At 51.3% G+C, this 27166-nt stretch overlaps 3 protein-coding genes across 7 annotated transcripts; 2 read left to right on the forward strand and 1 right to left on the reverse strand.

Moving 5' to 3' along the window:
* Positions 1 to 1462: 1462 nt before the first annotated feature.
* Positions 1463 to 13651, forward strand: IL17RC (interleukin 17 receptor C). Of its 4 annotated transcripts, XM_036266987.1 has the most exons (19): positions 1463 to 1746; positions 2037 to 2058; positions 2255 to 2407; positions 2663 to 2737; positions 2827 to 2936; positions 3772 to 3883; positions 4219 to 4263; positions 5730 to 5869; positions 6073 to 6132; positions 8390 to 8444; positions 8527 to 8708; positions 8803 to 8853; positions 10217 to 10262; positions 10414 to 10535; positions 10827 to 10886; positions 11406 to 11454; positions 12670 to 12765; positions 12882 to 12920; positions 13016 to 13651. In XM_036266987.1, exons 1-19 carry the CDS (start codon positions 1642 to 1644, stop codon positions 13642 to 13644), a joined length of 2151 nt encoding a protein of 716 aa, XP_036122880.1. In that variant the 5' UTR covers positions 1463 to 1641; the 3' UTR covers positions 13645 to 13651. The 4 variants fall into 4 exon arrangements, with proteins under 4 accessions (XP_036122880.1, XP_036122881.1, XP_036122882.1 ...); XM_036266988.1 differs by lacking the exon at positions 12882 to 12920; XM_036266989.1 differs by lacking the exon at positions 4219 to 4263.
* A 228-nt stretch (positions 13652 to 13879) lies between these two features.
* On the forward strand, positions 13880 to 22367 carry CRELD1 (cysteine rich with EGF like domains 1). Of its 2 annotated transcripts, none has more exons than XM_036266993.1 (11): positions 13880 to 13944; positions 14330 to 14580; positions 14814 to 14896; positions 17535 to 17645; positions 17971 to 18062; positions 18722 to 18898; positions 18983 to 19078; positions 20256 to 20339; positions 20493 to 20588; positions 20795 to 20929; positions 21708 to 22367. In XM_036266993.1, exons 2-11 carry the CDS (start codon positions 14371 to 14373, stop codon positions 21920 to 21922), a joined length of 1299 nt encoding a protein of 432 aa, XP_036122886.1. In that variant the 5' UTR covers positions 13880 to 13944; positions 14330 to 14370; the 3' UTR covers positions 21923 to 22367. The 2 variants fall into 2 exon arrangements, with proteins under 2 accessions (XP_036122886.1, XP_036122884.1); XM_036266991.1 differs by having other exon boundaries at positions 13905 to 14222.
* Positions 22368 to 23289: 922 nt separating this feature from the next.
* Positions 23290 to 26992, reverse strand: PRRT3 (proline rich transmembrane protein 3). The gene is made up of 3 exons (XM_036266986.1): positions 26005 to 26992; positions 25640 to 25795; positions 23290 to 25055 (listed from the first exon to the last, which is right to left on the reverse strand). The coding sequence occupies exons 1-3, from the start codon at positions 26990 to 26992 to the stop codon at positions 23290 to 23292; spliced, it is 2910 nt and encodes a 969-aa protein (XP_036122879.1).
* Between the last annotated feature and the right edge of the window lie 174 nt (positions 26993 to 27166).

A 27166-nucleotide genomic window follows, 5' to 3' on the forward strand; every position in this document is an offset into this window, starting at 1 on the left:
GTTGAGCTCCCCGGCAATCCTGATGTCTTGGCCATTGTCATAAGGGCACTGGCTGGTACACCAGAAAGAGGCTTCTACCCTGTAATTCTTGGGGTACCTCCTGAAGACTACTGCCCGAAAGGCTTATTCCTTGCCTTCCAGCCCAGGAACAGAGCAGCAGACTCACTCCTGGCCCTTGCGCACCTGCGTCTGGCTTCCTCCTGATGCCTCCCTGCCTCTCAGAACCCCCAGGGAGAGAGTCGCTCTTTACTGGGGGCTCCTCTGACTCAAGTTCTGATGGGGGGGGGGGAGTCTTCCCATTTCCTTTCTCCAAAATTCCAGAGAGTAAGTAGTCTGCACATACTCCTATACAGGCTGGAGAGATTGGAACAGGGGTAGGGGAGACAGGAACTATGGCAGTTCTGAAGGGGGTTGACTCCAGAGAAGTGGGAGAAAACCCCCTTGGGAGCTAGGGAATCCTTCTTTCCCAGACCGAGACCTTGCCCAGATGGAGAGGGAGGGAGGACTGGACCAAGGGAAAAAGGCTTTGGCTCTGGGTGGCCAGGGCAAAGGTGGGACAGTGGACATCAAGATGGAGAAAGATGAAAAAGGCAAACATGATGGATAAACTAAGAAACAACGTGCGTCTCTAGTGTGCCCAGGATGTTCATTCGGGGGAAGGGTCAGCACCACCTGTGGGGGTTGTTATCCATCAGTTTGTGGCCCAAATCCTCCATGTCCATACCCATACGGCCATTCATCATGCAATGCCACTGGAAAGACAAAGGAGGACCTGGAAATCTTGATCCGCACTGTGATTCTTTCATGAGAAGAGTTAAAAAAAAAAAAAAAAAAGTTTGAAAAAGTAGTGTGTCCATCAGCATACAGCCAGTCCATGGCAAAAGCACAAATGGGACTGCCGTTAGCTGGCTCTGGATCCTGTGTGCCTCCTCCCACCAGACCACACTGAGCATAGCCTGAGAAGTGGTGAAAAGCCCACTTTCTGGTTCCCCTTGCCCCTGCCATTAGAACTCCTGACCCACACAGGGTCACCAAGGCCCAGGGAGTCTGTGTGAAGGGACCCTGAGTGTCCAATAAGAGGGGATCCAGTAAACACCAAGATCCCAGAATCGTGTGGGAAGCAAAATGCCCCAGGATTGCTCAGATCCTGGGGTGCACTCACAGCCCTCCTCCTTAGGGACTCCCAGGGTGAGTAAGAGTTTCCTTACTCAGCAAAGAGGCCAGTCTGCTACGCCCTCTCCAGGGTCCCTCCCAGCCACATGTCAGCAGGGGAGGAGGAGGAGAGGGAGGAGGACCGGAGGGAAAGGAGGGGAAGAAGGAGATGAGGCCACTACCCCAGTCCAAGGCTGCTGGCTCCCAGGCCTGGTGTTGGTGGGAGGGACAGGGTGGGGCGGGAACAGCCAGCTGCCTGCCAGGAGCCAAAAACGAAAGCACTTCGGCTGGGACTGAGACTGGAGTCAGGACTTCCAGGAGAGGGAGTGTGCCAGCTCGCCAGCTCTGGGACCCCGGAGGCTGGGAGACATTCTGGCCCCTCCTGCCCAATTGCTGGGGACTGAGTGGGAGCAGAGGTGAGGTATCTGCCCCCCCCAAGGGGGGGGCAGATCAGGACCTGGTGCCTGGGTGCCACCCGGCACCTGGAAGATGCCTGTGCCCTGGTTCCTGCTGTCCTTTGCACTGGGCCCAAGCCCGGTGGTCCTCTCTCTGGAGAGGCTTGTGGGGCCTCAGGATGCTGCTCACTGCTCTCCGGTGAGTCTGGGGCCCCAGGAGGGTGGGAAAAGGCTCAGGGTTCAGTCTGAGGCCCATCAAGGCCCTAGCCTGGCTCCTGTCACTGCTGTCACCACCAGAACTGCCCTAGCTGGTCTGTCTGGTACTGATGGAGTAAGAGGAGAATGGGGAGGGGGCAAGAGCTGGGTCTGTCTTCTCTGGGAGGGGCTTGGAATAGGGAGCCCCAGAAAGAGGTAGGCGGGGAACTCAGGGAAGGAAAGAGGGTTCGATTTAGAACCATAAACCCTGACTCTCCTTTACCTCCTTCCCAGGGCCTCTCCTGCCACCTGTTGGGTGAGTAGCCCTACTTTTAGAGAGAAAAGAACTTCCTAGGTTGGTGGAAGGGAGGGGAGCTGTCCCAGTCCCATGCCCTCATGTCCCACCCTCAGCCCCCAAAGAGCCCAAGCTCCTTGGCCCTCTGGGAGTGTCAGTTGCAACCAAACTCTGGGTTCAGAACAGCTTCAGCTCCCACTCTGCCCTTCACACACAGGTGGTGACATGCTCTGCCTGCCTGGGAGCATGGTGTCTGCCCCAGGACCCGTGCTGGTACCCACACGCCTACGGACAGAACTGGTGCTGAGGTGCTATGAGGAGACTGACTGTGGCCTCTGCGTGCGTGTGGCCGTCCACTTGGCTGTGCGTGGTGAGCATGTCATCCACGTGCACATGTGAATGTATCTGGGATGGGCATGAGGATCGGGCAGTCAGGCAGCACTGGACACCCTCAGTGTTCTTCTGGAGGACGCTGGCCAAAGGATCCCAGGCCAGTCTCCCCATCCACCCCCAGGCCCCAGGCCTGGCCCCTGCTTCTCCACATCTACTTTCTGGAAGAAAACCAAGCCCAAAGCCAGCCCAGAGCAGGAGGCCTGACCTGGGCCTTGTTTTGGGGGCCTTCCAGGTCACTGGGAAGAGCCTGAAGATGAGAAACAATTTGGAAGAGCAGCTGACCCAGAGCTTGAAGAGCCCAAGAACGGTGAGGAGAACCCTGCTGGCCCAAATGCCACTGGCCAGGGTGTTGCCTGTGGCCTCTGGGCCTGACCAACCCCACCCTGTTGCTCACAGCCTCTCTCCAGGCCCAAGTCGTGCTCTCCTTCCAGGCCTACCCTACAGACCGCTGTGTCCTGCTGGAGGTGCAAGTGCCCGCTGCCTTCGTGCAGCCTGGGCAGTCTGTGGTATGCGAAATAATAATAATAACCATCTTCTGAATAAGAAATCTATCAAGTGCTTCCACATGTATTATCTCTTTAAGTCCTGACTCTGATAAGGCCTGTGAGAAAATCCTTTCAGCCCTTTATGCCCAGTTTTCCTGTCTTCCAAGTGGGGATAAGAGTAGTCCTACTTCACATGGATGTTACGAGAATTAAATGAGATGACAATGCCATGAACTAGGTAGTATTATTACCCTCATTTACCAGATAGAAAAAGTGAGACTTGGAGAGGAAAAGTCTGTGGGCTGGATTCATTCCTCTGGACTTCCTGCCACACCATGTCTGCCCCATGTATACACCGTGGTGCAGGGTGTTGGGGCTACTCCAGGAGGTGTCTTTCCACTTGGGCCAAATCACTCAAACCCTTTGACTTTCCCTCCTGCCCCCAGTCCCCGGCCAATTCCTCTGATATGGACAATTTTCGAGAGGGAGAACATCTGCTGGCCCACCTCCCGGGGCAATCGTGAGGACTACTGAGGCCCTGGGTGTGAGAACCCCTTCTGTGGGGGGGCGTCCGAGCACCTTAGCATTGGCCATGTAGTCCAGAACAGCTGGAGTTGAGAACTCAAGTAGCTAGAGCCCTTATCCCCGCCCTGCTGATGCCCCTGTTGAGGGTGTGTGCTTTAGAATTGGGAGCCCTTGCAGGAAACTTCAGTGGCAGAATTTCAGGCCATACAGTATGAATATAGTCATTGGTTGGGAAAAAGGGGAGGGAGTGATCCACACAGAGGATCCCACAGCCCTTGACATGGATTCTGAACTCCATACCACTAGCCTTGTGCCACCCCTCTCCTCACAGGGCTCAGTAGTATTTGACTGCTTCGAGGCTGCTGTAGGGGCTGAGGTACGCATCTGGTCCTACACTCAGCCCAGGTATGAGAAGGAACTCAATTTCACACAGCAGCTGCCTGGTAAGTGGCTTCAGAGCCTCCGGGGCCCCAAATCCTAGCCTCCCTAGTTTCTCGCTCCTTTGGCCACCCGCCTTCTGCTTTCACCTCCTTCCTAGTCCTGTCCACTCTCGGGAAGCAGTGTCAGCTCTCATCCTCCCAGGGTCAGTTCCTCATGCCTCCTCTCCACAAGTGACATGGCTTTCCTGTCCCTAGGGAAGGCATTTTGGGCATTGGATAGATTGGGCGATATTTAGGGAACAAGAAGCCCTTCCCAGAGCTCCCCATGAGTTAGATTGCCCTCCCTTCTTTCCTTGGTTCCCAGCCCCACAGGAGGCTTTTCTGTGATCTTTCTCCAGACTGCAGGGGGCTCGAAGTCCAGGACAGCATCCAGAGCTGCTGGGGTAGGGGCTAGGGCCAGCGGGGCTGGGAGGAGGGAGGGCCAGGGTCTAGAGTCTGAGAAACCCTTGGAGTTGGTTTCAGTTCTGGGCTGCCATATCCCAGAAACTTGTGGAGCACATTCATTCATTCATTCATTCATTCATCCATCCATCCATTCATTCATCACACATGAACTACAGTAGCTCCTACTCTCTGCCAGACACCATGAACCTAAAGGTGGATCTCTTACTCCCTGTAACAAACATTTATTAATACCAAGGATATCTAGAGGCCCAAAGTATTGTCAAGATTATGGTGCACCCTCCCCCATACAGCAAATAAAAATAATATTAAATCATAAAATAAGGGCTATAAAAGTTAAAGTTCTGATGGTTTTTCTTTTTCTTTTTTATTGTAGCATAATATACATACAGAAAAGTGTATAAAGTGCTCTAATTTTCATGCCTAGTTCAATTCATTTTTATATATGTATACACTTGCATAACTACCACCCAGATCAAGATATACACTGATTTTTTTTTTTAACTCTTGAATTATTTCAACTTCATTTTCTTTTTGGTTCCTTTAATCTTAAAACTTGGCCCCCCTGCTTCTGGTAATCCCTTAAAGATTACTCAGCACCAGAGCTTTGATGATACAGATACACATCATGCATTTCATGTCATCATTCATTCAATTATACATTGATTCTCTTATTCAACAGATATTGAGTGATTGCTTTGCCCAAGGCATAGCACTAGGCACTAGAGATAAATTAACAAAACTGACCAAAATCCCTGCCCTCACAGAGTTGATATTCTAGCTGGGAGTCAGGATCATGGTCAAGGTAAGGGTAAGGGAGGATACAATAAACACATGGAGATGTGAAATAGGTGATAGTTAGATGGTGATTAGTGCTAGGGAAAAAGTGCAGGAAAGAGGGGTAGGGAGGTTGGGAGTTGCAGCTGTCAGGGATGGCCTCACTCTAGTCTAGAGGATTCTATGCAGAGGGAACAGCCCGTGCAAAGGGCCTGAGACAGAAGTGTGTCTGGTGTGTTTCAGTATTAGTAAGGAGGTAAGTATTTCTGCAGCAGATTAATTAGGGCTAGGAGATGAGATTGGAGTGGTCACAACAGTCAGATTGGATAGGGCTTTGTAAGGACTCTGTCTTTTACTCAGGGAGAAATATGGGGTGGGTATCTGAGGGTACTGAGCACAGGGGGATGATTTATTTTATAGTGGTTACAGGATCCTTTTGGTTACAGAGGGAGAAGCAAGGACAGGGTGGTCTCAGACCACATACTGGGACCTACAAGAGCTCAGTCCCCAGCTGCTGGGACAAAGCCTGGTCTGAAATGAGGACACTGGTTCTGTCCTCCAGGAGGCTCCCAGGGTTTGAAGGCAACTCCAAAGGGTCAGTCGGTGGATATGACCTAGGCTTGGGCATGCAGAAGAGGTGAAGGAAGTTTCTTTTTGGTTCCCTCCACAGCCCTGCCCTCGCTCAACGTGTCTGCAGATGGTGAGAATGTACACCTGGTGCTGGATGTCTCCAAGGGGCAGCACTTTGGATTATCCCTGTACTGGAACCAGGTCCAAGGCCCTACAAAACCCTGGTGGCACAAAAACCTGGTGAGATCTCCCCCTCCCAGGTCTATTCTCATTCTAGGTGGATGCCCATGCTAGGGAACCCTTGAAGAGGACACAGCAACCCACACCCAAAGCAAGGAACATTGTTGGGGGAACTGCTGCATGCCTGGTTTCCTCAATTTTAACCTCCAGCCTTTCCCTCTTCCTTATCTTCTCTAACTTTCTCCCTTTCGTTTATCCCACAGACTGGGCCACAGACCATTACCCTGAACCACACAGACCTGGTTCCCTGTCTCTGTATTCAGGTAGGAGCAGAGCCTAGCTGTATGCCAGGGGAGTTGGTGAGAAGGTGGCCCTAATTGTCTTGGTCTCTCTATTCTCTACCCTCCCCTTTAAGGTAAAAACTATGGCTCCCCAGTGTGACTGGCCCTCCCTTTACCTTTGCTGTCCTATGCCTTCTGCTTGTTGCATGCACTGAATGCTTTTCCTGATCCTTTATCCACAGGACTCCAACTTATGATTCATGGCCCATTCAGATGTCATCTCCTCCTTGGTCTTCCTCTATTCTTCCAATTCCCTCTTTGTGCTCCCCTGGGGGATAGAGCATGTACTATGAATCCAGACTGGCTTTAATCCTGACTCTTACCATTTGCTAGCTGTGTGACCTTGGGCAAGTCACTTCACCTTTCTGAGCCTGTTTCCTATCTGTGAAATGGGAAAAATAATAGTACCAGCTTTACAGGGCTGTTATAAGGAAGTGTGCCACATCTAGGCTTATATTTTCTGGCTCTTTCCTCTCCCTCTGACTACCCATTTAATTGGCCATCAGATTCCATTTATTTGACCTCTGACATTAATGCCTTTCATCTCTTTCCCTCTCCCCTCCATTTCCTTTTCCTTCTCCTCTCCAGTTTGGGCTTCTATCATCTCTCCTCTAGACTGTTTCAATAACTTCCCATCCCACCTCCTTTCCCAGAACTCCCTAGCATTCTGAGCTCCATATTCTGACCTCCAACTGAACTTTTCCATTGTCTTTCCCATGATTCCCCTTGAAGGAAATTTTGTTCCATCCAGATGGAACTATTCATCAAGATACATCTACCTCTGTGCTTTTGCTCAGGTGGTTTCCACTACCTGAAAATGTCCTCACTTCTTTTCCATACAACCAAATCCTTCCAGTTCACATGTCACCTCTTTCTCAACACTTTCCCTCAATCTTCTGGCCTCTCCTATCTACACATCTCCTTGCACTTCTGTCCTTCCTTGTCCATTCATCATTTCCTTTTTTATTTAATCATGTTTTATTTAAGCACCTGTCTCATTTCTTTTTGCATACAACAGTGATCAACTTATTAATTTATATGTTTTATCTTGACTGCAATTTGTCATTTCTTTGAAGGCAAAAAAAATAATAGCTAATTTAAAGTTAGTAACTTCCCCAGAGCCTTGCACAATGTGTGACATGTACTAGGTGCTCTTAATTAGAGGTTTGCTGTGTAAATTGATATATTATCTCTAGTGCTTAGCACTGGACTAAACATATAATAGGTGCATTTTTTTTTTTTTTTTTAATCCTCACTCGAGGACATTTTTCCATTTTTTGTTCAGGTAGAGTGGGAGGGAGAGAGAGGAACAGAGAAAGAGAGAAACATCGATGTGAAAGGAACACACCGAGTGGCTGCCACCCGCACGACCAACCAGGGCCGGGGACAAACTGCAACCGAGGCACGTGCCCTTAGCGGGAACCGAACCCGGGTCTCTCCAGACCGCAGGCCGACGCTCTAACCGCTGAGCCAAACCGACCAGGGCAATAGGTGCATTTTAAAAGTCTATTGAAAGAATAAATTAATGTGTCTTTAACACTTAGGACAGTGAGTGCCTGGCACATAGTGGCTTCTCACAAAGTGATAGTGGATTTAATTATTTAAAGTCCCTAGTGCCTACCACAGTGCTAAGACACATAGAGGTACTAATTCAAAGTTTGTTAGCCCTGGCTAGTGTTGCTCAGTGGTTAGAGCATCTGCCAGCACACTGAAGGGTTTTGGGTTTGATACCCAAAACCCTTGTTGCAGGTTCCATCTCCAGCCCAGTCGGGTCATGTGCATGTGGCAACCAATCAATGTGAGATCACATTGATGTTTCTCTCTCTCTCTCTCCCCTGCCCCTTCCACTCTCTCTAAAAAAATCAATGGAAAAAATATCCTTGGGTGAGGATTAACAACAACAACAAAAAGTTTGTTAAAGGCCCTGGCTGGGTAGCTCAGTTGTTTAGAGCATCCTCCCTACAGTCAAAAGTTGTGGGTTTCATTCCCCATTCAGGACACACAAGAATCAACCAATGAATGCACAAATAAGTGCAACAACAAATCGATGTTTCTTTCTCCCCATCTCCCCCTACCTCCCTCTCTCTAAAATCAATTTTTTTAAAGTTTGTTAAAGATGTGCCAGATGTTGACATAGAGTTTGCTGGAAGAATACATTTGTGCATCTCTAGGGCCTTGCAAAGATGCTTCTGGAGGGTTGGTTGGGGTGACCTAAGGTGGAGCCCTGTTTCCTTTCCAGGTGTGGCCTCTGGAGCCTGACTCCATTAGAACGAGCATCTGTCCATTTAAAAATGGTGAGGGGACCTGCAGGGACCAGGGTGGGAGCAGTGCAGGCTGATGATCCGGGCGTGCAGTGACTACTCCCTCTTCCTGCAGATTCCCACGCACACCGCAACCTCTGGCGTGTCGCCCAGCTGCAGCTGCTGCCCCCGCAGGGCTGGCGGCTGGATGCACCATGCTCCTTGTCCGCGGAGGCCACACTGTGCTGGCAGGCACCAGGCGGGGGCCCCTGCCAGTCGCTGGTCCCACCGCTGCCACGAGAAAATGTTACTGTGAACGTAAGCGGCGGTGGGCGATGCCCGGAGTCTGGGGAGGAAGGCAAGCCCAGGGGGCCACCTTTCCTGACCCTACTCATTCCCCCTCTTTCCACAGAAGGTCCTTGAGTTCCCATTGCTGAAAGGCCACCCCAACCTCTGTGTCCAAGTAAGAAGGGGGCAACAGAGCAACGTGTTGGGGGAAGAATCTCCCCTTTCCCACCCCAACCCCTGCGGGGACCCCCAGTCAGGGTACTGTCTTCTGGACCCACTTTATCTTTGGGTCCCTGGGGCAAAATTGTTATGGGATTCCTTTTTAGGAGGACCACTGTTTACCTTAGCACTTCACCTCTCTGAAGGTCAGCTTCATCTGTTTAATGGGGGATGATAACAGTAACTATTTTATAGAGTGGTTATAGTGATTAAATAAGAGAAGTGCTTCACATTAGGGATTGGCACAGACTAAATGCTCAACAAATGTTAGTTGCTTTCATTATTGCTATCATTATCCTATTTTCCTACCAATATAATGGGTTGTTCTACAACTCACACGGTGATTATAACACATTCTTTTTTTGTTTTGTTTTTGTTTGTTTGTTTTTTTTTGGTTAATCCTCACCCAAGGATATTTTTTTCATTGATTTGCAGAGAAAGTGGAAGGGAGGGGTGGGGGAGAGGGAGAGAAAGAATCATCGATATGAGAGACACACATTAATTGGTTGCCTCCAGCATTTGCCCCAGCTGGGGCTGGGGATTGAACGTGCAACTCAATTATGTGCCCTTGACTGGGAATAGAACCCGAGACCCTTTGGTCCATGGGCTGACGCTCCAACCACTGAACCAAACCAGCCAGGGCATAAACACATTCTTTCAAGATTTATTGAGCATCTACTATGGGCCAGGCACTGTTTTAGGCACTTGGGATAGATGTTAGTGAATAAAACCAATAAATGTGTTCATCCTTAGAGAGCTTACGTTCTAATGGCAAAAGGCAGATGATAGATATAATAAGTAAATTATTATAGTAAACTAAAATTGTATATAAAACCCTGGCTGGGTGGCTCAGTTGGTTGGAGCATCCTCCAGTGCACCAGGTTGTGGGTTCGACCCCCAGCCAGGGGCGCATGAGAGGCAACCAACTAATGTTTCTCTCTCACATCAATGCCCCCCCCAAATAAATAAATAAAAACATATCCTCAGGTGAGGATTAAAAAAAATTGTATATAAATACTATAGGGAAATATGGGGAAGGAAAGGGAGGATTGAGGTTGCAATTTCAAGTGGGGTGGTCAGGTGAGGCCTCTTTGAGAGAGTAGTTAGATAGAAATGTATAATGTCTTGTCAGCAGTGAAAAGAGCTAATTTAGGGTCCTAAGGCCTGTTAGCACAAATGATCTCACGAGGCTGAAGCTGAGGAAGATGGAATGACTCCCAATCACCCAGATCTGCCTAAGGTCAGGTCCAGAGTGCAGAACTTTCTGGCCTTGGCTCTTGCTGTTCTTTGTGTTCCTAACCCTGGCTCCTTCCAAGCAGGTGAGCAGTGAGGAGAAGCTGCAGATGCAAGAGTGTTTGTGGTCTGGTGAGTAGGGCCTGCAGGAGGCTGGGGCAGGGCATCGCAATAGGTGTGAATTCTGGAAGTGCCAGCTCCTGGGGGTGAAGGTCAGGCATGAGGGGGCACATGGCAGTGCCCTGCAAGATTGGGTCTCAGAGTGGACTCTCAACCCTTTCAGACTCCCTGGGTCCCCTCAAGGATGATGTGCTGCTGGTGGAGACACGAGGCTCCCAGGACAACAGATCACTCTGCGCCTTGGAACCCAGTGGCTGCACCCCACTGCTCAGCAGAGCCTCCACGGTGAGGGCTGGGGGACCCTCCTCTATGTACCTCTCGAGCTCCATCTTAAACTTGACCTCAAATTTTCCCTCTATTCAATTTCCCCCCTATTCAATTTCCCCCTCCTCTGTGCCAGGCTCTGTGCTGGTCTCTGGAAACATGGGGGTGATTTAGACCTGGGCCCTGTTCTCAGTAGCCTCTCAGAAATCTCCCAGCTCCCAGTGCCACCCCCTCATTCTGCCCAGCTGCAGCCTGGTGGTCTCCTAGGTATGGTGGCCCTAGGTGACAGCTCTCTACTCCTTGGCTTGGCAGAGAGCAGCTCGCCTTGGAGAACAGTTACTACAAGACCTGCAGTCAGGCCAGTGTCTGCAGGTGAGTAGATGGCAGGAAAGCCCTGCCCCAATGCCCATGGGCAACAGCCCTAACACTCTACTTTTGGCCTCTTCCACCCCTTCCTGTTCCTAGCAAAGGGCACCAGGGAGACTCTCCCTCTTCCCAAGCAGAGGTCTCCTCACTGCCCTAACACCCACCTACCATCTATTTGTGCTTTTTTGGTCCAGTCCTAGGGAAGCTAAGAATTGAAGAAGCATAGTTCTCACTGCTGGCTAAAACCCCATAAAGAGATAACATTCACCTGTGCTATGCACTGGTTTCCAGGGAGAACTTCAAAGAATGGTCTCTTCATGTGAGCCAGATCTGGCATGGAGGAAGGCACAATCCAAGCAGTAGGCACAGCATAAGCAAAGGCAGAGCAGCTTTGGGGAACCTGCTGTGTGTATTTGGAAATATGCATAGTTGAGGATGGGAATTTGGAGATCAGGCTGGCGAGAACTTGGTGAGTGCTAAACAATAGCTGAGGGCTCTGGACTTGGTTTTGTTTGTGTCTTACAGCTGTGGGATGATGACCTGGGAGCACTATGGGCCTGCCCCATGGACAAGTGTGAGTATTTCAAGAACTGCCTTTTCCTCTTCACAGCTCTCCAGGAGCTGGAGGGATCTTGACAGGGACCAATCCTGAGGGCAGCACATGCAATGGCCTTGTCCTTCCCTGGCTCAGATAAATCAGAGGGTCATTCCTTCATTCATTCAGAAACCACAATGAGAGCTTGCAGGGCATCCGAGCATCACCAAGACACAGTCTCTGACCCCACCCCAGCAATAGATGGTTAGAAAGGCATTAGCCCAAAATCACTTACATTTGGTAGGTGTGAGCTTTTGAAGCACTCTCTATAAAGTAAGTGTCCAAAGCCATGAATACATATAACGGGGACTTGACCTTGGTGGGGTGAGGAGTTTAGGTGAAAGTTTCGAGTTGAATTGTAATCTAGGTGAAGGAGGTAGAGATGCATTTTTGTGAAGACTGGGGTGCTTTTTTGAGGAGCTCTAAGGTGGTCAGTGTGGCTGGAATGTCTTGGGAGGCAGGCTCCTGTCATGAGATGCTCTGCCTTTGCTTATGCTGTGCCTACTGCTTGGCTTGTGCCTTTCTGCATGCCAGATCTGGCTCACATGAAGAGACCATTCCTCGAAGTTCTCCGTGGAAACCAGTGCTTAGCATATGTGAATATTATCTGTTTATGGGGTTTTAGCCATGTAGGGCCTTGGGAGCCAATGTAAGGAATTTGGGATTTACTTGAAGAGAAGCAGGAGCTTTCCAAAAGGCTATAATCAGATTATTTAAAAAGATCTCTGGGGCTGCCATGTGGTGAATGAATTGGAGACAAAAAAAATAGGTCAGGGATATCAGTTAGAAGACTGTTGCAGTCATCTGAGAGAGTGAAGTCAAGGACCCGGCTACCCTAGGCTTAGGGAACAAAAATATTGCTGACTTTTGAGCACTTACTATGGCCCTGCATTGTTAAGTGCTTTATGTGTAACATATGTAGTTCTCACAACAACCCTATCAGTAGGTACTATTGTTATCCCAATTTTACAGAGGTGAAAAACTGAGGCAGAAAGTGAAGTCACTTATCCAAGGTCACCCAAGTAGATGGATCTATGTTCATAAACTGGCTCTGACACTATGTGTTGTAGACTTTGGGCAAGTCATTTCTCTGAGCTTCAGTTTTTCTCCATCGTGAAGGGGCCTCTCCCACCATGAAATGGAGTGAGAGTGTAAGGTTTCTAATTAGCCCATCTCCTCCCCTGGGTCTCCCAGATATTCATCAACGCTGGGCCCTGGTGTGGCTGGCCTGCCTTCTTTTTGTTGCTGTGCTTTTCCTTCTCCTCCTCCTCAAAAAGGATCATGTGAAAGGTGAGTCATTTCCGGCTCCCCATTCCCCAGGGGCAGGATTGGAGCGGGCCTGGGAGTTGGAAGAAAGGAAGCAGGGGCTGAGCTCACCCTCTGCCTCCACCCCTCTTCCCTAACAGGGTGGCTGAGATTCCTGAAGGAGGATGTCCGCTTGGGGGGTGAGTGTGAGCAAGCGCGGGGCAGGGGGCCGCCCCCAGCGGGCCGGGCCTCAGGCCATCTCACATCTTCGCTTCCCCTCTGTTCTCTCCGGCAGGGGCCGCCAGGGGCCGCGCGGCTCTGCTCCTCTACTCGGCTGACGACGCGGGCTTCGAGCGCCTAGTAGGCACCCTGGCGTCGGCGCTGTGCCAGCTGCCGCTGCGCGTGGTCGTGGACCTATGGAGTCGTCGTGAACTGAGCGCGCAGGGGTCCCTGGCCTGGTTCCACGCACAGCGGCTCCAGACCCTTCAGGAGGGCGGCATGGTGGTCTTGCTCTTCTCGCCCGGAGCCGTGGCACTATGCCATGAGTGGCTGCAGGACGGGATGTCGGCGCCGGGGGCGCACCGCCCGCACGACGCCTTCTCTGCCTCGCTCAGCTGCGTGCTGCCCGACTTTTTGCAGGGCCGGGCTTCCGGCCGCTACATCGGGGCCTACTTCGACAGTCTGCTCTGCCCGGATGCTGTGCCCACCCTGTTCCGCGCCGTGCCTGTGCTCGCTCTGCCCTCCCAGATGCCTGACTTTCTGCGGACTCTGCAAGGGCCCGGCGCCACCCGCCCTGGGTGGCTCAGGGATAGGGTGGAGCAAGTGTCCCGGGCCCTTCAGCCCGCACTGGACAGCTGCCTTCGGCCCCCGGGGACCCAAGAGACCGGATTCGAGATGCGACCTGAGGCAGGGGACAGAACTTGAATAAAGGCAGCTGCTATTTTTCTATCTACGTCTCATGTGTGTCTCTGACAAAGTGGCTAGCCTGGCACGCTGCCCACCGCCCGAGTCCCCAAGGCCCTTTAACAACTGGACAGGTGCAGCCCGGTGCTGCCTCTGGTTGGCTGGTGCTGGATGACGTAATGGCACATGGCTTGCCACCATTGGCTACGGCTGGGGCTCCGCCCTCAGGCCTGCGGAGCTGGCGGAGGTTGCACGTCTTACGCTGGCGGCAGCGGAGGGGGCGCTGAGGAGACTGAGCTGTCTGCGCCAGCAGCGGGCTGGGTGCGTCGCCTCTTAACTCCCCCACAATCTACACGGATCTGGATCCTCCCTAGCCGGCTTGTGGGCCGTGCCTTTGCCGCCTGCGAGCCCTGACCCTGACCCCTTCTCTTCATATCCGGATCTGGGCTCCTCCACACAAGATCGTTCATCCGGCTTCTCCCTTAATACTTGGAATCTGACCCATTCCACTGATCTGCCCGTAATAACCCATATTCAGACCCTAAAACAATGGGCTGACTCCTGCCTCCTTTCCAAGTGTGCAGCCTACCTCCCCAACGGTAACGAGGATAACTTATTCCCCCTCATTTCCTCCACCATACTTTCTCCGGCCATATCCCAGTCCAGCCTCCTTTTTTTTTTTTTTTTTTTTTTCCATATATAACAGATCTGGGCTTCCAGACCCGTGGCATCTCAGCACACCCTACCATGCCCTCCATCTATAGACCCCCGGCCTGGGAAAAGATAGCCCTGCGACATTCAAGGGGCCTGGTCCCAGCTCTGCTCTGGGGCCTGAGCCTCTTCTTCAGCCTCCCAGGCCCAGTTTGGCTCCAGCCCTCTCCGCCTCCCCAGTCTTCGCCCCCAACTGAGCCCCATCCGTGTCATACATGTCGGGGACTGGTGGACAGCTTCAACAAGGTGGGTGCACCAGCAGCCTGGTGGGAGGGTCCCAGCTACTATAGCAAGTGGTTGAGAGTGGGGAGATCTGGAATGCAAGTCTGTATGGATTAAAGTCCCTACTTACTAGTTGTATGGCCTTGAGCAGGTTGCCTCTTTGTGCCTGTTTCCTGGTCAGTGAAATAGTGAAGTACTAGAACACACCAGGCACTGTACTTCTGTATGTAGGTATTACTAATTTTCTCCATTTCCAGGGCCTGGAGAGAACTATCCGGGACAACTTTGGAGGTGGGAATACTGCCTGGGAGGAAGAGAAGTTGTCCAAATACAAAGACAGGTAAGGGTCTAGAAAGCTGGGTTTGTATAGCTCACCTCCCAATCTCTGCTCTACTAAAGGGGACCTAGAGCCTCTTGGGAATGCTTACTCGTTCAACAAATATCACTGAATATGTATAGTACAGAAGTGAACAAGGCAAACAAAATCCCATCTTTAAGTAGCTTACATTCTTGTAGAGGAGATAGGCAATGAATAAAGAAATAAATAATGTCATATCAGGTGAATAACAGCAAAGCAGGGTGGACTACAGAATGGTGAGAGGCATGGCGTTCAGGGTGTGACATTTGAACAGAGACCTGAAGTGAAGAAGCAAGCTATGAGACAAACAGGGGAGAAGAAGTACACAGAGTGAGACTGAGCTTGGCATATTTGAAAAGTGGCTGGAATGGAGTGGTAGAAGGTGAAGGCAGAGGTCCAGGCCTAGAAGACCACAGAAAGGATTTCATTCTGAGTGAAGAAAGAAGCCACTGGGAGGTTTTGAACAGAGAAGTGATGTGGTCTTATTTCTGCCTTTAAAAGATTACTCACAGGGCTGTGTAGCAAACAGACTATAGGGAGCCAGGGTAGAGGAAGCAGGGAGACTAGCTGAGAAGCTAATGAATAGTTTAGGCATGAAAGTAGCATGAGTTAGTATGCTATCTAATGTTGAACATGGTGAGAAGGGGTCAAATTCTGAGTATATTTTGCAGATAGATTGATAGGACTTGATGATGGATTCGTTAGGCTGTATGAGAAAATAAGAATAAAATATGCTTGCTAGGTTTGGAGTCCAAGAAACTGGGTGAATTGTGGGGCTGTTTTCTAAGATGGGTAAAACTGGGGAAGGAGAATGTTCAGGGGTGAGGTGGAATCAGATGTTCTCTTCGAACATGTTGGGTTGAGATGTCCACTAAACAGACAAATTGAGTTAGATTTAGGACAAGGTGAGATTATATTGAGAAGAAAGATCTGAGCCCTAGGTCCTCCAGCTTTTCAAAGTCAAATTGAGGAGGAGTCAGCCAAAACTTGGAGTTAAACAGACCTGGTTGTCAGTTCTGACCCTTGGTACCCTAGGGAAGGTCTCTTAATCTCTCCAAGCCTCAGTTTCCTAATCTGTAAAATGGGGATATTAATGCCTGTTTTGCCTATTTCATATAATTGTGGTAAGGATTAAAGTGTGATGCCCATTAGAAATAAAAGGTTTTATTATATAACATCGGTCATTTTCCTTTTCCTCAATAGGCCTCAGTTTCTTTATTTGGGAATGAGGGAATTGGCCAAGATAACCCTCAGGGCACTTCTAGTTCTATAATGGCTCCCATTTTTGTTTTGTTTTGTTTTGTTTTTTTTTAATCACCTCCTCCTATATGCCAGGCATTGTGTCAGACTCTTTGAGTACATAATACATTATATGTGCTCACACACACACATATTTAATTTTTTTATTGAGGTAGAATGCACAACACATAACATTTGCCCTTAGAGACATTTCGTACATTCACAGTGTTATGCAAGCATTGCTACTAGTTCCAGAACATTTTAATCATCCCAAAAAGAAACTCCATATCCTTTAGTCACTCCTCATTCTCCTCTCCCCTCAACCCTTGACAACCACTAATTTGCTTTCTGTCTCAATGGATTTGCTAATTCTGTTGGAATCCTATAATATGTAGCTTTTTATATCTGATTTCTTTCACTTATACTGTTTTCAAGGTTCATCCATATTGTAGCATATATCAGTATTTCATTCCTTTTTAGGCTTAATAATATTCTGTTGTATGGATATACCACATTTTGTTTATCCACTCATCATTTGATGAACATTTGCATTGTTTCTACCTTTTGGCTATTGTGAATATTATTGCTATAAACATTTGTTTACAAGTTTTTATTTGAACACCTGTTTTCCATTCTTTTGGGTGTAAACCCAGGAGTGCAGTTACTGAGTCCTATGGTGATTCCATGTTTAACTTATCAAGGAACTGTCAAACTGTTTACCACAATGTCTGCACATTTTTCATTCTCACCTGTAATGTAGGAGGGTTCTAATTTCTCCACATTCTCACTAACACTTGTTTTGGTTTTTTTTATCCTCATCCAAGGACATTTTTCCATTTTTTTTGTTCAGATAGAGTGGGAGGGAGAGAGAGAGAGAAACATCGACGTGAAAGGGACACATCGAGTGGTTGCCACCCACACCACCCAACCAGGGCCGGGGACAAACTGCAACTGAGGTACGTGCCCTTAGTGGGAACTGAACCTGGGTCTCTCTGGACCACAGGCCGATGCTCTAACTGCTGAGCAAAACCAGCTAGGGCAACACTTGTTATATTATATGTTTTTAATTACATCTACCCAGCAAGGGTATATATTTCATTGTGCAGATGCAGGAATTGAGGTATCATACAACAAACCTGTAGGGGAGGTGTCCCCATTTTACAGATGAGAAAACAGGTTCAAGACAAGTTGACTTGCCCAAGGTCACACAACTAGATTCGAACCCAGGTCTTTCTGACTCTCAAAACCACTATCCCTTCTATTATACCCTATGTCCTTTCTTTTGATATTGTCATGGCATGAGGAGCGGTGGAGAGGAGGCCTGAAGGAGGGTGGTGGGTGTAGTGAAATGTCTTTCCACCACCCTCTCCTGTCTGGCCAGTGAGACCCGCCTGGTAGAGGTGCTTGAGAACGTGTGCAGCAAGTCGGACTTTCAGTGCCACCGCCTGCTGGAGCTGAGTGAGGAGCTAGTGGAGAGCTGGTGGTTTCACAAGTGAGTGGTGTGGGGGCTTTCCTGGGGAGGGGCCACAGGCAGGGCCTGGTAGTAAAGCAAGGGGTTGCGGGCTAGGGGCTGTGTCCTTGTTTGGCTTCTTCCAAACCCAGATCTGCTAAGGACTTGTTTTGGGACCTAAGCTCTCACTGTGAGCTTCAGTTTACCCCTTTGACAAATGAGGAAAGGGTGTTGGTCAGGTGGCCTTAAGGGCCCTAGGCCCAAGATGGGTTGTATCACAGATTCTGTGGTATGTTGGGAGTGGGGTGGGCAGCATCTCTGACACTGTCTAAAGCCCCCTCCATGTCACACCACCTCCCCATCTCAGGCAGCAGGAAGCCCCAGATCTCTTCCAGTGGCTCTGCTTAGATTCCCTGAAGCTCTGTTGCCCCTCAGGCACCTTCGGGCCCTCCTGCCTTCGTGAGTTATTCAAGTTTCTCTTGAGGGATGGGACGGGACTGCTGAGGCTAGGACTCTAGTCCCAGCTCTGCCCCAAGCTGGCTGTGTGAGCTTAGACTGCTCAGATAACTTCTCTGGACCTTAGTTCTTACCTGCCTTGCAGAGTTGGCGAGATGAGCAAATCAATGGGAATGGCTCTGAAAAAAGATATGCAGTCAGACTGAGTCAGATGCTGCTAGTTTCATCCTGTATTTGAGAAATGCTTCCACCCCCATCCCTCATTTCCAGTGCCTGGATCAGACCATGCCCCATCTCTTGGACTAAGGGGAATTTCACTTTCCTAGGGTTGGCAGGTACTGTCCTGAAGCCTCCATTGTCACCACCTTTTTCTACACACAGTTCTGAGTCAGGAGCTAAACTAACTACCATCCTCTTTTAGAAAAATCTCTCCAGAAGCTGCACATAAAGAGTTAGTGACAAGGATGGTCAGTCAGTCTTTATAAAAGAAAAGATTTGTAAATAATTGTTACACAGTAGGGTAGTGGTTAAATAAATTATATACAGTTTTATGATAAAATATTATGTTGCCATTAAAATTAAGTTTTCTCTCCAAAAATGTTAATGTTTTCTATATACAAGATTGCTTTTACAATCTCACCTGGTTTGGTGTCTGCTCACAGCCTGTCCTGGGGGCACAGAGAAGCCCTGCGGTGGCTACGGGCATTGTGAAGGGGAAGGGACTCGAGGGGGCAGCGGGCACTGTGACTGCCAAGCCGGCTATGGGGGTGAGGCCTGTGGCCAATGCAGCCTCGGCTACTTTGAGGCAGAACGCAACGCCAGTCATCTGGTATGTTCGGGTAGGTAGCCAAAAGGTGAGGTGCTGGGCAGGGGCTAATGGGGTGCCTGCCTGCTCAGTCTCATACTTCCGCCATTCCACCCAGCTTGTTTTGGCCCCTGTGCCCGCTGCTCGGGACCCGAGGAATCAAACTGTTTACAATGCAAGAAAGGTTGGGCCCTGCATCACCTCAAGTGTGTAGGTGAGTGGGGCTGTGCCCTAGGACTGGGGAGGTGGGCAGGGGCCTGGGCTTGGTTTTCCATTAATACCCACATCTCTGGGCTGGACCAACACAGTTCCCATATTTATGGAGATCTCAGCCTGGTTGGGAAAGCAGAAAAGTAACCAGGCACTTACAGTACAGACTGATCTTTGTATGGTGAGAGATGTCCCTGATCCAGTTTGGTGGTGGTAAGGAATCAGGAAAGGCTTCTTAGAGGAAGTGTCATTTAGACCAAGTCTCAAAATTGAGAAAGGGTTAGCCCAAGGAATGAGGATACTGAACTTGGGTCTGGAAACCTGGGTTTGAGACTTGGTTTGATCTCAAATCCAGCCATTTATATAGGTGAGAGTAATGACTAAGCTGCTGTACGAAGAAGATCCCCAAAGATTGTGGCTTAAAGAATATAGAGGTTTGCCCAGCCAGTGTGGCTCAGTGGAATGAGTGTTGTCCCATGGACTGAGAGTGTTGTACCGGTTCAATTCCTGGTTGGGGCACACGCCGGTTTGTGGGCTTGATCACCCGTAGGGGGTGTGAAGGAGGAGGCCAATGATGTTTCTCTCTCACTGATGTTTCTATCTCTCCCTTCCCCTCTCTCTCTCAAAATAAAATCATTAAAAACATACTAAAAAAAGGAATATAGAGGTTTATTTTTATCTTATGTCAATCTCAAAGCAAGTGGTCCAAGCTGGCAGGGAAGCTCTACTTGTCACAATCATTCAAGGACCCAGATTCTTTCTTTCTTATTGTGCAGTCATCCTACTGGGTGTTGTCTTTGTGATTAAGGCTAGTTCACGGGCACTTCTGTATTCCATGATCTGGCACTCAGGAAGTAAGAAAGAGAAAAAAAATGCATGGATAAGTCCAAGCCTGATGCTTCAAAGCCAAGCTAAAAGTGGAGCACATTACTTCTGTTTACGTCCTGCTGGCCAGAACTCAACCACAGAGCCATACTGAACTGCAAGGCAGAGTGGAAAATGTAGTCTCTGCCTCGGCAGCCTGGATTCCAGCTGCACCTTTACTTCTGTGCTGGTGGACAGGCTGCAGTTGCTGCCACACCATATGAGCCTGGCAAGTCCATTCCCCAACAATTCTGGCCTCTGCTTCCCTATTAGTGAACTAGGGATTGAAATTGCCCACCTTGCCGGCTTCTCTGTAGATATCGACGAGTGTGGCACAGAGCGAGCCAACTGTGGAGCTGATCAATTCTGTGTGAACACGGAGGGCTCCTATGAGTGCCGAGGTGAGTGTCCCACTCCTGCAGAGGAGGGGATGTGGGAAGGGTAGGAGGAGATGCTCAATGCCTGTTTCCCCGAAACATCTGCCTTCTCAGGCACCAGAATCCCCTTGGGCCTAAGGGCAGCTCTTAAACTTCTCTCTCCTCTCTCTTCTCCAGATTGTGCCAAGGCCTGCCTTGGCTGCATGGGGGCAGGGCCAGGCCGCTGTAAGAAGTGTAGCCCTGGCTACCAGCAGGTGGGCTCCAAGTGTCTCGGTGAGTCTCTTGCCATTGGGGCACCTTGGAGTGCCTTGCCACCATGAATTGAGAGGGGCTGAAATATGGGCAGGGCAGGGGAAGGATGGAATGTTACCCGGGCAAGGGCATAAGGGAATGTCAGGATGTGAGCAAGACGGAGTCAGGGGTGGTACATATGGGACCCTGGCCATCAGGGCTCTGATCCCTCTTTGCCCCTCCTTAAGATGTGGACGAGTGTGAGACAAAGCTGTGTCCCGGAGAAAACGAGCAATGTGAGAACACCGAGGGCAGTTACCGTTGTGTCTGTGCCGAGGGCTACAAACAAACTGAGGGCATCTGTGTGAAGGAGCAGATCCCAGGTGAGCCCCAACTTGGCCCTCAGCAAACCCATTCTCCAGGCACTTACAGGCTCTGTCCCCCACCCCTCACCCCTCAGCCCCCATGAGGCTGCACTGAGACTGAAAGCCTACATCTGATCTTGAGTGGTTTTTTGGTCGCCTCACACCTCCCTGGGGTAGAAAGAAAATCAGACTTGGCATCAAATTACTCTGCTCCCCTAGCCTCTTTTCTTATCTGTCTAGTGGGACCAGCCCCAGCCCTGACCTGCTGAGAGCTATTGTGGGCTATTGTGGTGAGATGGACAGTAACAATGATGACAATAGTGATCACTTCCACAGCTCTTACCATGTGTCAGACACTGTTCCAAGCATGTTGCATATATTAACTTACTTTGCCCCTAAAACAAATCTAATGCTGTAGGTATCTTTCTCATCCCCATTTTACATAGTGGAAACTAGGATGCAGAGAAATTAAGCAACTTGCCCAGGGCCACATGGCAAGCAGGTTGCAGAGCTGGGAGTCAAGTCCAGGCAGTTTGGCTCTGAAGCTGGCTAGTACACATAATACATGCTCTGTCGCAACTGGCTCACCACTTGGCCTTGGGCAAATCTCTTCACCTCTCTGAGCCTCAGTGTCCCATTTAGTGAGACAGGGATAATAACTGCCCCTCTGAGTTGTTCTCAGCAGTAAATGACATTGTGCTGGCATGCCCCGCAGGCATGTGGCAACGATGATTGGGTGTGTGGGAGACTCCAGCAATGGGGGAAGAGTGACAGGTGCTTCTCTTATTCCTCGCAGAGTCAGCAGGCTTTTTCTCAGAGATGACAGAGGATGAGCTGGTGGTGCTGCAGCAGATGTTCTTTGGTGTTATCATCTGTGCTCTAGCCACACTGGCCGCCAAGGGTGACTTGGTCTTTACCGCTATCTTCATTGGGGCTGTGGCAGCCATGACTGGCTACTGGTTGTCAGAGCGCAGTGACCGTGTGCTGGAAGGCTTCATCAAGGGCAGATAATCTCTGCCACACCTGCAGGATCTCTTCCCACCAGGCTGCCCCCAGAAGTCAGGCCTCTCTCCTGGACACTCAAGGCAACTTACTTTATTTCTGAGAGTGGGATAAGTACCCCCTACCCACCTGTGGAGCAGCCTAGGCACACAGGCCAGGGCAAGTGAGGCTCCTATGATGAGGAAGTAGCCCTAAAGGTGGATGCCATAGGATCTTGGCCTTGGGGGGCACTGAGCAGGCTTTACAATGTGTGGATTTTTTAAAATGTCTCTTTATGGTGGCTGCTAGTGAGCTTTGGCCCCTGTCCAGGAGGGGGGGGTCCCCGCAGGATTGGGCCCTTCATAGCCTCTTCCTGCCAGCTGCATGTTGCCAGCTCCTGTTCCGTCTCCACATCCCGACCCCTCAGCCACTGATTTATTTATTCATCTCAGGAAATAAAGAAAGGTCTTGGAAAATGGAGAAGCTTCGATCTTACTGCTGCCCGCCGCCCATAGGTTGACCTGAGCTACTGAGAGCCCCCTAACTGTTGGGGAATTTTTCTAAAACCTTGGGAAATTGAGGGCTACCATGGTGGAGGAACAGAGGGAGGCAAGGCTTGGCCCTTAAGTTGTGTTAGGAGAAGGGGATGGAGGATCCAGCCTTAGGGATGGAACTTTCTGGGTTCAGTATCAGCTATTATTTGGGCCAAAGGACCCTGGACAAATGATTTTCATCTCTCAACCTCACTCTTCTCATTTATAAAATGGGCATGATAATGCTTTCCACTTAGGCTTATAAGAATTAAATAAAGTGATGAATGTGAAGAGCTGAAGATAGTGTACAACAAACAGATGTTCAACAATAAAATGTTGATAGCCTTATTTCTAAAGCTGCTAAGGGTCTAGTACCCTTTCCTTTGGAAGTCCCCCTGTCCCCAAACACATTCTGGACTTGGAATTACTGGGGGAGGGGGGGCTCCTACCTCTCCTCTGAACAGGATCCTGGCATGGCCAGAGGGAGGCATGAGCCAAGTCCTAAGGGTTTATTTCTTTGGCACAAAGAGGACAGTCAATTTAGACAAGCGAGCCTCATCTCCCCACAATGGGGAGTCTGGAGGGGTGTTTGGGGCACCTGGACCCCATTTCCCATACCTAAATCCATGCATGTCCACCCTGTATTCCGCGTAAGTCCCGGCCTCTGTGCAAAATACCTGCTGGAACAAAAACAGAGATATATAAAACAAAAAAACGGGTGGGGAGTGGGTTCACTCCTGGCTGTCTCTGCGTCTGCAATCAGGTTCAGGCCTCGGGATACCAATTTTTCAAGTGCTCAACTGTTCCAGTCAGCCATGCCATATGCTCACCAAGGGCTGGGCCTTGCAGCAGCATGGGGGCAGCTCAGAGCTCAATGGTGTCACTGGAGGCGCTGCGGGAGTCCCCGCGCTTGCAGCAAGGCTGGACCTCACTAGGGGGTTCCCCAGGTCGGGTGGGAGCAGGAACAGGAGCAGGGACTGGGGCAGGCAGTAGTTGCACCGTGCTGGGTAGCTCATCTAGAGGCAGACTGTCCACCGACGACAGCCCATGGCGCCACGGGTTCCAGCTGATCTTGAGCGAGCCCCGGGAAAAGCTGTCCATGGAGCTGCCTGAAGCCACCTGATCAGGCTCGTCCACTGTGTGTGGTGGGACTGATCCGCGCACGCGCACGTCGCTGAGTGACCGGCAGCGGCCACGAAGGAGCGAAGAGCCCGCGCCATCGAGCTCAGCGTCGGGGTGGCTGCCCCGGCGCGGCCGCAGCGCGCCTCCAGATGGGGAAGAGGCCAGGCCGCGCAGGCCGCAGCGCCGGAACACGCTGTCTCGTACCAAGTGTTCTCGGAAGAGCGCGGCGTCGATGCTGCGGCTCAGGTTGATGGGCGAAGGCGGCCGCAGGTCCAGCTCACTCATCGATGGTGCTGGTCCCACGCTGCTACGAGAGAGTCCCGGGCCACTCTGGGGACCGCGGCCCAGCGACGCAGCCGAGCCCCAGGCGCCTGAACTGGGCGTGGCAGGCGGCCCCCCCTCCGCGGAGTTGCGGATGAGGCTTTTGCTGATGTCCAAGCTGCCTGCGCCGACGCCACTGGGCCCCGCATAGCAGTTGTTGGGTCGGTCGGGCACCTCGCTTTTGCCCGAGGGCGCGGGACACGCCAGGCGCAGCAGCTTAGCCCAGCACGCATGCTCCGTGGGCGGCCTAGGCCGCGCGGCAACCACAGCAGCTACCGCCAAGGTGAGTGCCCACGTCAGCTCCAGCAGGCGCAGCCAGAAGTGGACTCCCCACCAGGCCCACGAGAAGTGGCCCACGCGGCCTGGGCCTGGATAGAGCCAGAGGGAGGCCGCCAGCTGTAAGCCGCTGGCCAGAAACCCCAGCGCTCCCGCCACTGCCAGCAGCCGCGGGCCCGGGCTGGCATCCCAACCCCGCGGCCCATCCAGCAGGCGGCGACGGCACAGGCAAAGCGTGCCCAGAGCCACGACTGCACCCCAGGCACACGAGATGCCCTGAGCCAGGAGGTTGAGCGTGGGCCTCGACGACATCAGGTCTGTAGCGAGTAACCCCACGCCGTGCACCAACGCCACTACTCCCAGCAGAAGCGGGTTCTGCAGCTGCTGTGGCAGCCCGGCACCCAGGCCGAGTAGGGTCAGGGCCGCCAGCGCAGTGAGCAGCAAGGGGAAGGGTAGGTTGTAGAGCACCAGGCCGGCGCGCAAACCCAGTCGCGCCTGCGAGCCGTAGGGGTCCGCAAGCATGTAGGCAGATCGGAAGCCCGATGCTAGGAGTACCAGCACCGCCGCCACCAGTGCCAGCCAGGACCCCGCAGGGGCGGCTGCCAGAGACACCATTGCCAGCAACGCCGGCAGAAAAAAGAGCACCCCCACCCCATAGACGTGCAGCTCCCAGGAAAAGCTCAGCACCCGCCGAAGGGGACCCCAGCGCAGAGGGGGTGCGGTGGCGTTGGCCGGGGGGCTAGAGGCTGGGGCGGATGCCATGGAGCTGGCTGAGGGCTCCGGAGGGAGTGGCTGACCCAATGCGCGCTGTGTGGTGACCCGAATGAGTCCCCGGCGTGACGTCGAGGGGGCCTGGACTGGGGGTGCTGGGGGATGACTTTGGGGGCGCCCGGGCCACTCCTCAGCTTCATCTGCAATAATAACAATATTAAAATATCCCTTTGTAAAGTGTTTTTGATTTTCCATTATTCCCCAATGTGGTGGGCAAGTTATTTAACTTTTCCAAGCACATCTGTAAAATGGGGATGGTAGCAGCACCTACCTCACTGGATTGTGGTGAGGACTGAATATTTAGCATAATGCTCAGCACCCAATAAGTGTTAAATGGATGTGAGCTATCATTTTTATTAATAATATAACAGCAATTCTCAACATGGGCTGCATATTAAAATCACCTGGAGACCAACTGTATCAGAATTCCTTGGGAATTTTTAAAAAGCTCCTTGGGTGATTTGCCAGAGTTGGAAAATCACTGCACTAAATACATCCACATTACATTTAAGAACATTCTAGCCCCAAAGGGTCAAATGACTTCTCCCAGAGTGCCAGTGAATATTAGTTTATTATCCCAAGTTGTTTGAAGGAAGTCCTAGCCAATTCCTTTAAGGAGGTGTCTGTCCTCATTTACTCCCCAGCCTCCCATATGGACCTCACATAGGTTCTTAGTTATTAAACAGAGTACCCACTCTCCCCAAATTCCCAGCCATGCCCTCACCTGGCTGCAGGGCCCTCACAGGGCTCTCTGTTTGGGCTGTAGCTGGGCCAGGGTCCGAGGGGTCAGGGATGAGGGACTTGGGGGTACCTGGGGCCTCCACTGCTCCTCTCACCCGCTGGGGAGAGACAGGGTCTGCTCCATTCATTACTGCTATCTCTGAAATGACAAAAACAGTCATTAGTTTGCCTGACCCTCCAGCAGTCCCCAAAGTCTAATCCCCCCAGAAGGGAAGCACAATCACTCTCATTTCCAGAGTGAGGAAAATGGGACCCAGAGGGACCAGAAGGTACACAGAAACAAGCATCCAGCTGCCATGGAACACTGCTCCTCCCAGCCCTTCTTGGCATCCTCATGTTGGTACCCACCTGGCTTGGGCTGCCCATCAGGAGTCTCTGATGCTGGAGGACCTGGTGAGCCCTGAACATCAGGGAAGTCAGCCTGCTTTGGTGAGGGACTTGGAAAACTGACTTCCCAGATCTCCCCACCTCCAGCTTTCTTGGGAGGCTCAGCTGGAAGTTCCTCAGCAGGAGGAAGGCTTCTGGCCAAGGCCAGGTCTGGCTGGGACCCATGCTCCTGAGTGGATATCTCCTCAACTGGGGATACTGAGCCAACCTCAGAGGCTGCTGGATCTTTCTGGGTGAAGAGGGAACCTTGAGCTGCCTCCTGAAAGTCTTCCTCACCCCCACCCTGTTCTTCCAGCACTGGCCTCCTGATGGTGCCTGAATGGGGTACAAGAGTGTGGAGAGGAACCTGGTGGGCTGAGGGGGATGTTTCTGTGACCCTGGGCTTGGCTTCAGCAACCAGATCCTCATCTCCAAGTGGTTGCTGTCCCATTTGAGCACCAGGCTCCCCTGAGGAGGGAGGAACTGTGGCTACCCTGAGTTGGATTCTGGGAGTTGTGGGGATGAAAGTGAGATGGGGGGACCCCACTGGATGGGGTGGTGGTACATCTTGCTCCAGAGGCTCCTGTGAGTCAGGAGGTCCTGTCCAGCCCTGAGAACTTGGCCCTTGAGCCACCTGGAAGTCATCGGCTACTGGGAGTCCTTCTCTTTCAGCCCCTTGGGCTGCTTTAGGTCCATGCAGGGCTGGGCCAAGGGGAGACTCTTCAGTCCTCTGAGGCACCTCCTCAGCAGGGACCTGGGGGACACTGGAGTTCCAAGGGTTCTCATCTCTGGACTTCTCCCAGAGGAAGTTGAGGCCTTCGGGCTCTGTGCCAACAGGACCCTTGGGGTGGGCTCCTGGAATCAGGTGTGGTTCCAAGTCCTCTTGTGGCCTGGGAAGGCCCATGGCAGGGCCAGTCCCCAGGGATGGCAGTAGCAATAGCAGCAGGAGGCCACATGGGCTGGGGGCCATGGTCCACTCTGATGCCTGGGCCTAGAACCCTCAACTTCCAGTCCTCACTGGATGAGCCTAAAAAAAGATGAAGGGGAATGACATGTGAGGGTTAGGGGCTCCTGTGGCTACCCCAAGGGGCTGGTGGAAAAGAATGAAAAGTGACATGAGACAGATCCCCCTCCCCACCCCACC

Source organism: Molossus molossus, unplaced genomic scaffold, assembly GCF_014108415.1.
Source record: "Molossus molossus isolate mMolMol1 unplaced genomic scaffold, mMolMol1.p scaffold_m16_p_18, whole genome shotgun sequence".
NCBI lineage: Eukaryota > Metazoa > Chordata > Mammalia > Chiroptera > Molossidae > Molossus > Molossus molossus.